Genomic DNA, 14841 nt, shown 5'->3' with positions numbered 1-14841 from the left:
GAGTCCACCAGAATCTGGAAGCTGCCACGTTGGCTACCTCTGTGCATTCTTCCCTAAGAATATGGGGAAATGCTAGTGAACCACACATTTCCCAGCTACAGGCTGTTCCCCATTGTTGCAGTTGGTGATACATTGCATTCTTGATAGGCAGGGGGTCGTCTTCCTCTGATTCCAGAGAGGAAGGGAGGGTTTCTGAAATGTAGGAAGGCCGCGCATTATCACTTTTGTTCAAGAAATGTTGGTCAGAAATAGAAGCGGCCTGCATAATCTCAGCATTAAAGAAGTAGTTGTGTACCAGCTTCACACGAGAGTTTGGGTTTTGTGGTGTTGCTTTTGCTGTTTGGACAGAGGAAAAGGGGAAACAGGCCATTAAAAGCTGGAGATTCGCTCTGTTATTTGCCAAAGGAGGTTAATAAGGGGAATGTGGATTCCATCTACCATACAGTGGGAATCCCATGACAAATCTAGTGATTAGCTGTAGGAAAAAGAGATACAGTGCAACCGAAACACATCTTTTATGTAGGTAAAGTAAAGGTAAGGTAAAGAACCCCTGTACGGTTAAGTCCAGTCAAAGGTGACTATGGGGTTGTGGCGCTCATCTCGCTTTCAGGCTGAGAGAGCCGGCGTTTGTCCACAGACAGCTTTCCTGGTCATGTGGCGGAAACCAGAGCATCTTTTATGTAAACCAGTCTGGCTGGCCTAGCGAAGAGCAAATCTGTTAAACGACAAAAGGTGCTGATGATGAAGAAGAGTTTGGATTTGATATCCCGCTTTATCACTACCCTAAGGAGTCTCAAAAGCGGCTAACATTCTCCTTTCCCTTCCTCCCCCACAACAAACACTCTGTGAGGTGAGTGGGGCTGAGAGACTTCAAAGAAGTGTGACTAGCCCAAGGTCACCCAGCAGCTGCATGTGGAGGAGCAGAGATGCAAACCCGGTTCAACAGATTACGAGTCCACCGTTCCTAACCACTACACCACACTGGCTCTCTGATGGGCAATCCGAGAGGAATCCTTGGGCCTGGGAAGATGGATGTTGCCAAGGTGATGGGGTATGTATTTAAAGTGACAGGAGAAGAGAGATTTTGAGCAAGGTGTTCTGAAAAGAATAAGAAGGAAGACTGGGGACATCTTGGGCAGGTTGGCTGCAGGCTGGCTGGGAGAGATGCCTTGGACTGCATGGCTTCACTCCTGTGAGGGACAAGCCCCTCTTGAAAGGATCATCCTGTAAGATTTGGACTCCCTCCATGCAGACTGAATGTGATGGCCTGGGAATCCGATTCAGAGGCTGAACCAGAGGAATCCCAGCCTGCACAGGAGTCCCCGCCTCCAGGGCCGGCTGAACTGGGGCAGGGCCTTGATTCTGAAGCGCCTGCACCTGTGCCGGATCCTCAGGAGCAGGCACCAGGTGAATTCACTCTGGCTCCAGAGGTGGTTGAGGACACAGTGCCTACAGGTGCGCCTCTGCCAGCCCTGTCAGGGGAAGGTGAGTCTCCCCCTGGGTCCAGTAACCCTCCAGCCTCTCCTGAGCTGCAGAGGCTCGGGGCAGAGAGGCGGAGGGAACTGGTTTCTCCCAGGAGGAGTGCTCGCCTTAAGGCCAGGAGAGGCGGGTCTCCTGGGGGCTGGGACCGCCCCTGGCCTCAGAGACGATAAAGGCCAGTCAGCCCGGTCCCAGGTTGCGGGAGCAACGTCGTTGAAGAGCTGTTTCGGCCAGCACCCAGTCCTGTTCCTCCAGAGTTCCTGTCCTTGCCCGGCTCCTCGCTTTGGACTCTGCTTCGCCCGTGGAGGACTGTCTGCCAACCCTCGACTCAGGTCCTGGACCTCGCCCCACGGTAACCTCCCCCCGGGACCAGCACACTGAAGGTGTGAATAAACCATATTTCTCAAAGCTACGACAGTCTCCGCCATGTCTCAATTTTCCAAAGGAACACAGGCCATGGGTGAATGCCTGGATCCCCTGGGCTCTTGCCACCGCTCAGCAGAGACAGTAGGAGGCGGAACCCAGCTTTTGTAAGAGTACACATCCAAACATATTGGGCAGTTGCGCTGATGTTGCCTGGGGAGTCGCCTAAGTCTGTCTTTCCTGCTCGCTTCCTTGCTTGGTGTGCAATTTGTCAATAGTCTCTCCAGAAAGATGTCTGTGATCTCTCTGCAGAAGGAAGCTACTGCAATAAGAGGATGCCCAAGAACTATAAAAGTGGAGGTCGCAAGGCAAGAGGGAGGCACATGGCATGTGCAAGAGCAAAACCGCACAATGCACTTCTCCAAAAGAGTGCGGTCCTCTTGCTTCAACGCTGCCGCATCAATCCTAGGAGTCCACCTGCAAAGGACTATGAGAGAGAGAGAGAAAGAAGAATCATCTCTTTCCACCCACGTTTGCAATTACAGTATGCATGCTGTTTCATGTCCTTGTCTGGCATGCAAGGAGGACCTCGGAGGCAGGTGGGCTGTGGGCAGGCCGGGAAGAGCCTGGCTGGAAACCAGAAAATCCGAAAGCTCAGAGGAAGTAATTGCTACAACGGCTAGATCTGCTGTCCCATGCACAGGGATGGCATCCCTCTGTATAGCAGGTGCTGGGGACAGACAATAAAGAGCCCCATCACGTACCTACATGCTTTTCTTGAAAGGTTCCTGGGCTATGGATTCATTAGTGGCTTAAAACACCGCAAGGCTGCCTCGGCCCCAAGTAAAGGGTAAAGGGACCCCTGACCATTAGGTCCAGTCGTGACCGACTCTGGGGTTGCGACGCTCATCTCGCTTTATTGGCCGAGGGAGCCGGCGTACAGCTTCCGGGTCATGTGGCCAGCAGGACTAAGCCGCTTCTGGCGAACCAGAGCAGCGCATGGAAACGCCGTTTACCTTCCCGCTGGAGTGGTACCTATTTATCTACTTGCACTTTGACATGCTTTCGAACTGCTAGGTTGGCAGGAGCTGGGACCGAGCAACAAGAGCTCACCCCGTCACGGGGATTCGAACTGCCAGCCTTCTGATCGGCAAGTCCTAGGCTCTGTAATTTAACCCACAGCGCCACCCGCATCCCTCGGCCCCAAGTACCAGGGTTCAAATCCTTGCTCAGCCATGGGTTGCCTGATTATCCTCTTCCAAAGCAACTACTCTATTCTGAACTTTAAAATGGTAAGCATAATGCTGGTGGTCAACAAAAGAGGTTTAAAGACTCTCTCAAGGCAAAACTAAAAATATATATAGTATAAACACCGACAACAGGGAAACACTGGCTTGCGAGCGCTCCAATTGGAGAACAGCCTTCACCAAAGGTGTCATAGATTTTGAAATATATTTAAAAAATTAAAAAAATGTCCAGTAGCACCTTGGAGACCAACTAACCTTGTTCTTGGTATAAGCTTTCGTATGCATGCACACTTCTCTAGATAGATTTTGAAGACGCTCGAACTCAGGACGAAAGGGAGAAACGTGTGAAGAGGAAGGCACGCTTGGCAAACCCTGTGATCAATTCCAGTTGGGACCTATGTCCCAACTGGAAGGGTGTGTGGATCCAGAATTGGCCTCCACAGTCACATGGACTCACTGTTAAAACCATGTTCATGGAAGACAGTCTTACTTGGCCATGAAGGATCGCCAAAGAAGAAGAAGAAGAAGAGAGAGCCATGAAACTCACTTTGGGTGTCCTTGGGCCAGTCACCACCTCTCAGCCCAGCACAGGGTTGTTGTAGCGATTAAAGAAGGAGAGCAGGGAGACAACCACGTACACTGTGGTTCAGCTCCTTGGAGGAGGAAAAAGTAGGATATAAATGCAATAAATAAAGCAATAACCAACTGCAGAGGGCACCAAGTTGGAGGGAAGGATGTCCTCACCAGACCCTTCTCACGGCAGCGAAGAGACCGAAATAGTTAAATCATCTTGAAGAGAAACTGCTGGGTGGAAATAAAACAAGGCCAAATGCTAGAAAGGGAGTGAGTGAGCTATGTTGCAGATAAGAAAGCGTTTGGAGACATCCGGAGATGGAGGATGCAGCAAATCTTGCTGTAGGAGTTTCAGAGACAATTGCAGATTAAGCACTTAGGTGGGAGACCATGGAAGAGAGAATTTTGGGGGGTGAAGTCAAACTGTTGGAAGGCTGTAGCACCTGCTGCGGCCATAGAGACCGATGCAGGAGAGATGTGTTTGGTTGCAGCCGGGGGAGATGAAGGCATCCGGTTGTGCTGCTGCAGATTCACCGTGGCGTTTCTTCTCTCTGCGCTCCCCCTAGGAGACGGGAGGATGCGGCAAATTATGATGCAGAAGCTTCGGAGAGAATGACGGATTAAACACTTGTGCCTTATGATGTAAAATGGGATAGCGACAAAAGGGACTGATTGCACACTAATTGTCCAAAGCTGTGAACCGCTACCATATTTTTTGCTCTATAAGACTCACTTTTTTCCTCCTAAAAAGTAAGGGGAAATGTGTGTGCGTCTTATGGAGCGAATGCAGGCTGCGCAGCTATCACAGAAGCCAGAACAGCAAGAGGGATGGCTCTTTTCACTGCGTAGCGATCCCTCTTGCTGTTCTGGCTTCTGAGATTCAGAATATTTTTTTTCTTGTTTTCCTCCTCCAAAAACTAGGTGCGTCTTGTGGTCTGGTGTGTCTTATAGAGCGAAAAATACAGTAATTTAAGAAGGATATAGATAAACTAGAATATGTACAGAGGAGGGCAACCGAGATAATCAAGGGTCTAGAAACCAAGCCTTATGAGGAACAGTTGAGGGAGTTGGGTGTGTTTAGCTTGGAGAAGAGGAGACTGAGAGGAGCTAGAATAGCCGTCTTCCACTAGCTAATGGGTTTTCACACGGATGATGGAGCAAGCTTGTTTTCCCTCTCTCCCGAGGGTAGTCCCCAAAACAACAGCTTCAAGTTCCAAGAAAGGAGATTCCAACTAAACATCAGAAATAGCTTTCTCACAGGAAGAGCTGTTCAATAGTGGAAGTTTGTAGTCTCTCCTCCTCTGGAGGTTTTTAAGCAGAGGTTGGACGGCCATCTGTCAGGGTTGCTTTAGCTGAGATTCCTGCATTGCAGGGGGTTGGACTAGATGACCCTCGGGGTCCCTTCCAACACTACGACTCTATGATTCTATATTTGAATCCTTCATAGTGACGTCCGCATCGGGGTTGCCACCTTGTATGTACGAATAAATGCATTTGATTCGTTACCAGGTTATTACTGGCCTCCTGTAAGGGAACCTAGGTACAGTCGTACCTTGGAAGTCAAGCGGAATCCGTTCTGGAAGTCCTTTCGACTTCCAAAACGTTCGAAAACCAAATTGCACCTTCTGATTGGCTGCAGGACGTTCCTGCAGCCAATCGGAAGCCACGGAAGCCCCATCGGACGTTCAGGTTCCAAAAGAACGTTCACAAACCGGAACAATCACTTCCGGGTTTGCGGCGTTCGGGAGCCAAAACGTCCAAGTTCCAAGGCGTTGGGGATCCAAAGCGTTCGGGATCCCCTCTAACAGCGGCAAAGGGGCAAGCTAGTTCTCTGATTCCTGGTTGTCTCTGTGAACTCCACAGAGTTTCTCGCCTGTGAGCCTTTGCATTAATGTGGAACGAAGTGGGTGCTTCCGTGCAGATCTCCCTGGCTGCTCCTTTCCTGCCAACGCCATCTGTTTATGCAGTTGCCCACTGGCTGACTCAGCCCTTGCAGGAATGATGTGGTCGGAGAACAGCAGCAACCACCGTGAGGGGGCTGGCCGTTGTTCACCCGCGCTCTCTTTGCCTCTTGTCTGCGGTACTTGGCCCTTAGCCTTTGCCTCTCCACAGGGATGTCAGGGCCACCAAGCAGGTGGTCTGCCTGCATGGGATTTTTACATCTTCCCTCCCCCCCTTAAATGCCATCAGTTGGTCCAGGTGACAGCTTCCGGGTGCCCACCGGCTGACTCAGTCCTTACAGGAATGGTGCGGTCAGAAAATAGCACCTGTTGTTGCGTGGGAGAGAGGGTTAAATCTGGGCCCTTCGCCAAATCTCAGTAACAATGGTGTGTTCAAAGTGCAGTGGCTCTTGGCTGCCGTCGGGGATCTGAAAGCTTTCATTCAGCCTTTTCATCCTCGGTGGGGTCTGTGTGCGTGCGTCATGTTCGCTCGCCATAATACTTCACAGAAATGCAACGGGACGCACACACCTCACTGCTGTGACGGAGCTTGCGGCATGGAATGCTGTTACAAAAGAGGCAGAGGCACCTATTGGCTAGTGACTGTGTCATCGCTATTGACAAACTCCTCCTCCTTGCATCATGTTTGTACCTTTATGTGCTTTGAAAGAAATACACATACAGTCATCCCTCGGGTTACAGATGCTTCAGGTTGCGTTTTTTCAGGTTATGGACCGCCGAAACCTGGAAGTACCGGAACAGGTTACTTCCGGGTTTTGGCAGTCGTGCAAGCACAGAAGTGCTAAATTGTGCTTTGCACATGCGCAGAAGCGCAGAAATACAACCAGCGCATGTGCAGATGCGCCACTGCAGGTTGCGAATGTGCATCCTGCACAGATCACATTCGCAACCCGAGCGTCCACTGTGCATATATTTTTAACAAATCTTTAGAACCAGGGTCCCCAATGTGGTTCCCATGGAAACTATGTCACCCTCAGGCATTGCCCTTAGCCCCTATCAAGGCCTCCCACCCCTTCCATTTTTTTTAAAAAAAGCTTGGAATTTGTTTTGGATTTTTCCTTATTTAGTTGTGGGTTGCCTGCTTTTTATGCCTGTGTTTTATTTATTTATTTGTGTGTGAGAGAGGGGGTGTGTGGAGAGAGAGAGAGAGGGAGAGAGAGACAGGTGCCAAATCCCTGGGGCCCTGGGTGCCCAAGCACCCACAAAATTATCCATGAAGGGGCTGGGTACACTGCATGGCCCCCAAAGCCCCAAGCACCCACAGTTGTGAGGCCAAGCTGGCACTCTGCTCTGTGTGTGTGTGTGTGTGTGTGTGTTGCCTTCTTTCTTTACAGAGGGAGTATCGCCAGTTTTCCTGCTGTGAAATTGTTGTTTTGTGGTTTCTTACCAAAGTTACTTACCGTATTTTTCGCTCTATAAGACACACCAGACCACAAGACGCACCTAGTTTTTGGAGGAGGAAAACAAGAAAAAAAATATTCTGAATCTCAGAAGCCAGAACCGCAAGAGGGATCGCTGCGCAGTGAAAGCAGCGATCCCTCTTGCTGTTCTGGCTTCAGGGATAGCTGCGCAGCCTGCATTCGCTCCATAAGACGCACACACATTTCCCCTTACTTTCTAGGAGGGAAAAAGTGAGTCTTATAGAGCAAAAAATACGGTAGATTCCCAAATGGGATCCCAGGCCCAAAAAGGGTGTTGAGAGATCCTTGCTTTAAAGACTGATAATTTCCCCAGCTCCTCTGAAAATGACAGTGTTGGACCAGGACCCAAGAGACCAGGATTCAAATCCCCGATCTCGCAGGGTGATCTTGGGCCAGTCACTGCCTCTCAGCCTGGCTGGGTTGTTGTGAGGATAAAATGGGGAGAAAGAGAACCAATGTGTGCTGCCATGAGATCCTTGGAGGAGAAGGTGGGAGATAAATGTGATTTTTAAAAAATAAATCTTTCCTTAATGGATGTATGAATGACTGTAGCCCTTTAAACAGAACCAAAAACTGCAGCACCATCATTTCACTTTTGGACAAAATATGACTTTAGACCTGTGCACTGTTTGGTTTTGCTTGCTTCTTTACATTTTTTTAAAAAAATTATATGCCTTTTACTGTTACAAATCTCTAAGGGATTTACAAGTGGAATTATTGAGAAAAGCGGTTGAAAACAAGTGGTTTAAAATGTCTAAAAAGAAACGAAACCAGCGATAAACTAACAAGAGGAGCTTAGTTGTAAAGGAGCTTACAGAGGGTTTGATAGTAAGGCAAATTGAAGCCTATAAGCTGTGAAGGCCAATTAAACACAGTTAGCATGTGCATAGATACTGGCTTCATTCACATATTTGTTTTGGCATCTGTCTGTCTTGAGAGACATGTGGATGTGGGTGTGAAGCCAAACCACTGCGTTAGCAGTACCAAAGTGGTCTCCCAGGGGCGCAATCCTGGGCAGTGCGCGTGGAGGTCCTGGGCTGCCCCAACGACAAGACCCCCTTTCTCAGCCTCACTGATGTGGTCCAAAGGAAAGCAGAGCAATACATTCAGTACCAGCTTGGCTTCAGGAGCTGCCAAAAGGAGGCATACAAGACACCATCCAACCGCCTTAGGGACTCCACTCCACATTTGTGTAGGGTTTACTCCATAGACTTTTTCTTCTCCCAAAGTTATCCCGCAAGGCAGCGGATGTTTAGGACCGGAGTTTTGCTCCTAGATGGGCCACCTTTCCAAGTAGCTCACCTTACCCTCACTTCCCTCTACGACACGTGCGGAGGAGGAAACCATTCCATTGCAGGGAGAGAAAACCTTTCTCCAATGGAAGGTTTTCCTCAGCCCAACTGTTATGTACTGAGTTGAATAGGACCCACAAGGCAGCAGTCTGATCGGTCCTAGAACAATAGGATTCAGAATGCAGCAGTCTGATTGGTCCTAGAACAATAGGATTCAGAATGCAGCAGTCTGATTGGTCCTAGAACAATAGGATCCAGAATGCAGCAGTCTGATTGGTCCACTGGAGCCACCCAATCCAACTCCAGGTGGAAGGGAATCCACAACCGGATTGGCCTACAGGAGAATCCCAGAATTAGCCAATCACATGGGGCCCATTGTGTAAATAATGTATGTAAGGCAGACATTCTGAGGGAACTTCCATTCCTCCTCACCACTATGAGCTGAACAAAGAGCATGAAATCCACACTTGACTCCGAATATATTTCACCAACCCACGGTGACCTGTGTGTGCCAGCTTAATCTGCTGCCCCTGGGCTGTTGGAGGGAAGCTCCTCTCAGTTCTTATCCCTGCTGCCTCTCAGTTCTTATCCTTTTTTAATCTTTAAACCAGAACTGGATCAAGCAGACCTTTATCCGGAGGGCTCCCTGTGGCCGTCCTGATGGCAACTGAAGCCAGCCCCTGTTTCTTGCAGTAGCGCCTCCTCCAGCCACCCTTTTCCCTAATCAGGATAAACGAACCCAGGAGTCCTGGCTCGAGAGACCATCCGAAGCACAGAAACGGGGCCAAGGCTTGGAGCTTGGAACCAGACATGAGGAAACCCAAACCACAGACGGGTGGGCGGAAGGAACAGGACATACCAGCTGGGACAGAGGACTGCTCCCCAGATGTTGTTTCTCAGGGGCAGAGGGGAGGGTGGCAGGAAGGGACCTGGTTGGCTGGAGGAGGACAAAAGTCTGGCTTTTCTTTTCTTACGTCCGTTTGTTTGCTAACGTCTATGCCCTGCCTTTTCTTCCATCACGGAACTGGAGGCCGTTCAGTTCCCAGGAGGACACAGGAAGCCAGACAACAGTCCATCTAGCCCAGCCTTGTCTAGCTCTCTGCTCCTCAACCTTGGGTCACCAGATGTTGAGGAACAACTCACCCCTTGGTCCCAAGGTTGAAGAATATCTGGACTATCAGCAACTCCCCAGGATTTTACATGAGGATCTCTCTCTCTCCCAGCCCTCCCTGGCTGAACTTGGGACCTCCTGAATGTTGTTATTTAATATTGTTTACTCTTAAAAAAGCACACCCTGCTTTCCCCTTCCGTAAAGGAGATGCTCAGAGCACCTTACAAATGAAGGTAAAGGTAAAGGGACCCCTGACCATTAGGTCCAGTCGTGGCCGACTCCGGGGTTCCGGTGCTCATCTCGCTTTATTGGCCGAGGGAGCCGGTGTACAGCTTCCGGGTCATGTGGCCAGCATGACTAAGCCACTTCTGGCGAACCAGAGCAGCGCACAGAAACGCCGTTTACCTTCCCGCCAGAGCGGTACCTATTTATCTACTTGCACTTTGACGTGCTTTCGAACTGCTAAGTTGGCAGGAGCAGGGACCGAGCAACGGGAGCTGATCCCGTCGCGGGGATTCGAACCGCCGACCTTCTGATCGGCAAGCCTTAGGCTCTGCGGTTTAACCCACAGCGCCACCTGCGTCCCTTACAAATGAAACACACGTGTAAAAGCCACACAAACCCAAGCACCATATCAAAGTCAGTTTAATTAGCAGAGGTGCTAATTTTAATGTAAGTAAGGTGACATTTTATTCACACGGGATTAAATAATTATTCTGAATAAAAATGTTCGCCTTGTGCGCGGGGACTTTGGGCAAAGGTGTATTTTATTATTTTGATAAAATATTATTAATAATAAAAGCGTTGCAGGGGGGGGTTTGGGGGGGGGTGATCTAGAATGCTGGAAATCTGTAACAACAGCCCAGAATAGCCCCCAATCTAATTTCCCTGATTTTTCTTTGCCGGTAATTTGAAACTGGAGAAAGTGGGGAGGGCGTGAGCTTGAGGTACTGTTGTACATTACTCTCGAGAAGTCCACAGTGTGCTCTTCTTAAGAAGTACCCAGAATGTCATGCTAGGTGTGGAAGATATGAGTTTATTCTGGGGCACAAATAACAGGAGAGGAGGTCCTGCCTCGGTGGATTTTATTAAGGGACCTCAACACACAAATGGTACTACCACCTCTCACTCCCTCCATAGTTTGAGCATGGGCTTACTCTTCCTGTTCCCCTATAATTTATCTGGTTAACGCCTCAGTCTCCTTTCCAGATCTGTAAAATGGGAAGATTAGCTACTTTACAGGGATGCTGGATTTGTAAGGCAAAAACTGAGAGGTCCTGAGTACTGCCTTGTGGAGTAGAGGGTGAGACTCGGGCCTGGAAGAGAGAGATTTAAGTCTCCGCTCAGTCTTAAATTCACCTGGCAACCTAGGTTATAAATAATGAACATGCAGCGCTCTGTAAGCTGGGAGCGCAAATGACTTCACAAGAACACTGCAAAGATTCATGAGCTTAGGAACGTAAAATCGCCTTAGATCTAAAACCGGAACAAATATGCTAATAACCATTGCATTTTAAAACAAGGCTGCTGTGGATAATGACTAAATACATCTACTTTTGTGCTTTCTTTCATCTCTCAGGTCTGAATCACAGCGCATCATTCTCATGCGAGGCCCACAACGATAAGGGGGTGGGCACATCTCGGACTGCAAAGGTGACAGGTGAGAGGAAAAGTTGTGGGGTGCATTCCTAGAGACCTTTGCCAAGGCTGCAGCACAACTGCTTTAGGTACACTGTGAGGGTGAAGCTAAATGCATATTTGGATTTAACACAGAAGTTTTTAACAGCGCAAACGCTGTCAGCTGGTGTGTGTGATAATTACCGTATTTTTCACACCATAGGACGCACTTTTTCCCCTCCAAAAATGAAGGGGAAATGTGTGTGCGTCCTATGGTGCGAATGCAGGCTTTCGCTGAAGCCTGGAGAGTGAGAGGGGTCGGTGCGCACCGACCCCTCACGCTCTCCAGGCTTCGCACACCTCTCTGCAAGCAGCGGGAGCTTGCGGAGAGTTGCCTGCATGCCGAAGCCTGCGCGCGCTGAGCTCAGCGCGCCCAGGCTTCGCGGACCTCTCCGCAAGCAGCGGGAGCGCTCCCGCTGCTTGCGGAGAATTGCCAGCATGCCGAAGCCTGCGCGTGCTGAGATCAGCGCGCCCAGGCTTCGCGGACCTCTCCGCAAGCAGTGGGAGCGCTCCCGCTGCTTGCAGAGAGTTGCCAGCATGCCGAAGCCTGCGCGCGCTGAGCTCAGCGCGCCCAGGCTTCGCGGACCTCTCCGCAAGCAGCGGGAGCGCTCCCACGGCTTACAGAGAGCTGCCTGTTTGGGGGCTGGGGTCGGGGGAAGCTCGAGCTTCCCCCGCCCCAGCCCCGTGCCTGGGGGGGAAATAATTTTTCCCCCCAAAAAAACTGGGTGCGCCCTATGGTCCGGTGCGCCCTATGGTGCGAAAAATACGGTAATGGGATCTGTGCAGGCACAGAGGGGAAATTCCTCCCCTGCCGTAATTCTGGACGAAAGCCCCATTTACGAAGCTAGGTTTTTTTGCTTAGGGAGAAAATCTTATCAATTGCTCCCAGGCAGTGAGGGTGTTTGGGAGAATTTCTCCCAGTGAATATACTCGCTTCAGAGGAGGAATGTTCATCAGGACCACAGGAGAGGAGGAAAGGGAAGGTGTCCACACACACACACACCCTACACCTTCTTTGATCCTGTTAAGTAGCATCCCCCTTCCGCAGCTGATGCAATTTGCATTTTTAAAAACCCGGGCTTCAAATGCAAACATACAACACAAAGATCCTTTTTTAACTTGGCAAGTTGCCCTGAGTTTATAGGAGGAGCACATGCTGCTTTCAGATCGCAGATTTGGATCATTACTGACACCCCCCCCCCGAAATTCCCTGCAAGTAGAAAATGAGCATGTTGAGCATAAGACTTGAGACAAAACCTTTATCCTTGAAATGCTAGCTTTCCATCAGCAGGGATTCCTTGGCATGCATCTAGAAAGGTAGCTGGCGCAATAAGTGTGCTTCGTGTAATTGCCCGAGTATTCTTTTTAAAATAAAGTTTTATTGATCTGCAGTATATAACAATTACCAAAGAGAGAGAGAGAGAGAAAAGATGCAAAAACAAAACCCCAACTCGTCCCCCTTGCCCCTCTAGGAACAGATAAATTCAGTTAAGTTTGCCAAAGTCCAGTCTGTGGTTTTGGTAGTTGCTGTTGTTCAGGTTTATCAGTAAAGTATTTTATAAAAGGAATCCGTGTATTCTTCACAACTTCTGGATCACAGTAATGATGAACAAGCCCTTGAGAAGGAGCCTGTATCCTAATCACAGGTATGTAGGCCCCGCTGACCACAGTGGGACTTACGTCTGAGTAAACATGCATAGGGCCACACTGTAAAACACCCTCTTTTTGACTTTCCTCCGCAGTAAGCTCTTGTGGTATATCATACACCTGCTCTCTTACATCTTCCCTCTAGTGGTTCCTGGGCGGCCAAGTGCCTTATCCCTTCTGCATCGTAGTGACCACCACCTGGAAGTGACATGGGAACCAGGACCGAGTGGGGCCTACGCTCTTGAGTTCTGCACCATCCAGGTAAGAAGGGAAGCCTTGAAGCCAGCCCAAGTTCCCTCGCCCAACTATTTTGAGGAAGGATGCCTCACTCGGCCACTTTCGCCCCTGCCCTTCGAGGGAACGCTTTTATTTTTAGGAGCCATTTCCTGGCCAGCTTCTGCTTCTCTTAAATGTCCAACCGGATGGCCTCATGACGTGTGACAAGCTCCCAGGAACAGGGAACTGAAAGAGCCTCGAAAAGGGATTGCAGAGGCCAGGAAACAAAACTGATAGCAAGGGGGCGGGGTGTTCAAATATGGGGCCATCTGTCCGTCCCCTTCTAGGGCCTGAGGTGGCAGAGTGATCTGTACCAGTTTGGGGTTTGGGTGGGCGCAGGTTTTGAATGCTTTCCCCACATAAAACAAAGCAAACGGCTCAAGAGCAGAAGGCAGGTGCCTCTGAGACAAAAATCCTCCTCCGCATTTTTTTTATTTAATTACATGTATTTATTCAAGCAGGTGGCGCTGTGGGTTAAACCACAGAGCCTAGGACTTGCCGATCAGAAGGTTGACAGTTCGAATCCCCGTGATGGGGTGAGCTCCCATTGCTCGGTCCCTGCTCCTGCCAACCTAACAGTTGAAAGTATGTCAAAGTGCAAGTAGATAAATAGGTGCCGCTCCGGCGGGAAGGTAAACGGCATTTCCGTGCGCTGCTCTGGTTTGCCAGAAGCGGCTTAGTCATGCTGGCCACATGACCCGGAAGCTGTACGCCGGCTCCCTCGGCCAATAAAGCGAGATGAGCGCTGCAACCCCAGAGTCGGCCACGACTGGACCTAATGGTCAGGGGTCCCTTTATCTTTACCTTTACCTTTATTCAATTTGCTCAAGGTGGTCGCTCTTCTTTCTCACAACAGCCCTGTGAGGTAGGTGAGGCTGAGAGGCAGTGATTGGCCAAAGGACACCCAACAAGCGTCATGGCCATGTAGGGATTCGAACCCTGGTCTCTCACAGGTCCTAATGTAGGGTTGCCATACGTTCGGCTCTTCCCAGACATGTCCGGGATTCTAATAATAATAATAAAATTATTTATATCCCACCCTCCCCAGCCGAAGCCGGGCTCAGGGTGGCTAACAACAATAAAATAGTGCAACATTCTAAAAACATTTCATTATAAAACTTAATTAAATTCAAATTGATGGCAACCATCAAGCTAAAGTTCTGTGAAGATTGCCAAAGGAGGGAGTCAGGCTGCGCCCTGACCAAAGGCCTCGTGGAACAGCTCTGTCTTGCAGGCCCTGCGGAAAGATGTCAAGTCCCGCAGGGCCCTAGTCTCTTGTGACTGAATTAGCACGGGGGGGGGGGATTTTGGGAAATCAGCAAAATGTCTGGAACTTTGAAATTTCCCCAATGGAGGAGAGCCTCAACATAGAGAGCGCTTTGAAAAAGTGTGACGTGCCACCTGCACCGCAAAGTGGTACAGTCTGGAATTCCGCCACAGAGATTGAGCCTTTGAGCCGATGTACATATTATGCAGTCGGCAAAAATCCTGGACTGTGCCACTGCAGAGGGGAGGGGGAGTTTCCTTTTTCTCTTCTTTATTTCATTCTTCAATGTTGTTACACGGTCCAGTGAGGCTTCGTATAGAATTATAGAATTGTATAGTTGGAAGGTGTCCCAGTGGCAGGGGTGCCAACTTGCATAAAACATTGAGGAGGGGGGTGCTAAGCCCAGCAAAATCAGTCACATTGTGCAGTGCGCACACACTATTTGAATGGCAATGCCCATCAACTTTTTTGGGGGGGTAGCCCCCTAAAAAAAAAAATAGGTGGGGGGCCCTAGGAGTCGGCTTCTA

General features: G+C 49.6%; 1 protein-coding gene across 3 annotated transcripts in view; it reads left to right on the top strand.

The window, feature by feature from the left end:
• The window catches only part of AXL (AXL receptor tyrosine kinase), a 70051-nt gene that overhangs the window by 28501 nt on the left and 26709 nt on the right, over positions 1-14841 (top strand). For all 3 annotated transcript variants that reach the window (XM_053397802.1, XM_053397803.1, XM_053397801.1), the window contains exons 5-6: positions 11027-11107; positions 12917-13032. In XM_053397802.1, the coding sequence (XP_053253777.1) occupies positions 11027-11107; positions 12917-13032 (197 nt within the window). The remainder of the gene's footprint in view (positions 1-11026; positions 11108-12916; positions 13033-14841) is intronic.

Source organism: Podarcis raffonei, chromosome 8 (genome assembly GCF_027172205.1).
Source record: "Podarcis raffonei isolate rPodRaf1 chromosome 8, rPodRaf1.pri, whole genome shotgun sequence".
Classification (NCBI taxonomy): Eukaryota; Metazoa; Chordata; class Lepidosauria; order Squamata; family Lacertidae; genus Podarcis; species Podarcis raffonei.
The sequence above is the reverse complement of the archived record's forward strand: the minus strand, read 5'-3'. Positions and strand labels throughout refer to the sequence as shown.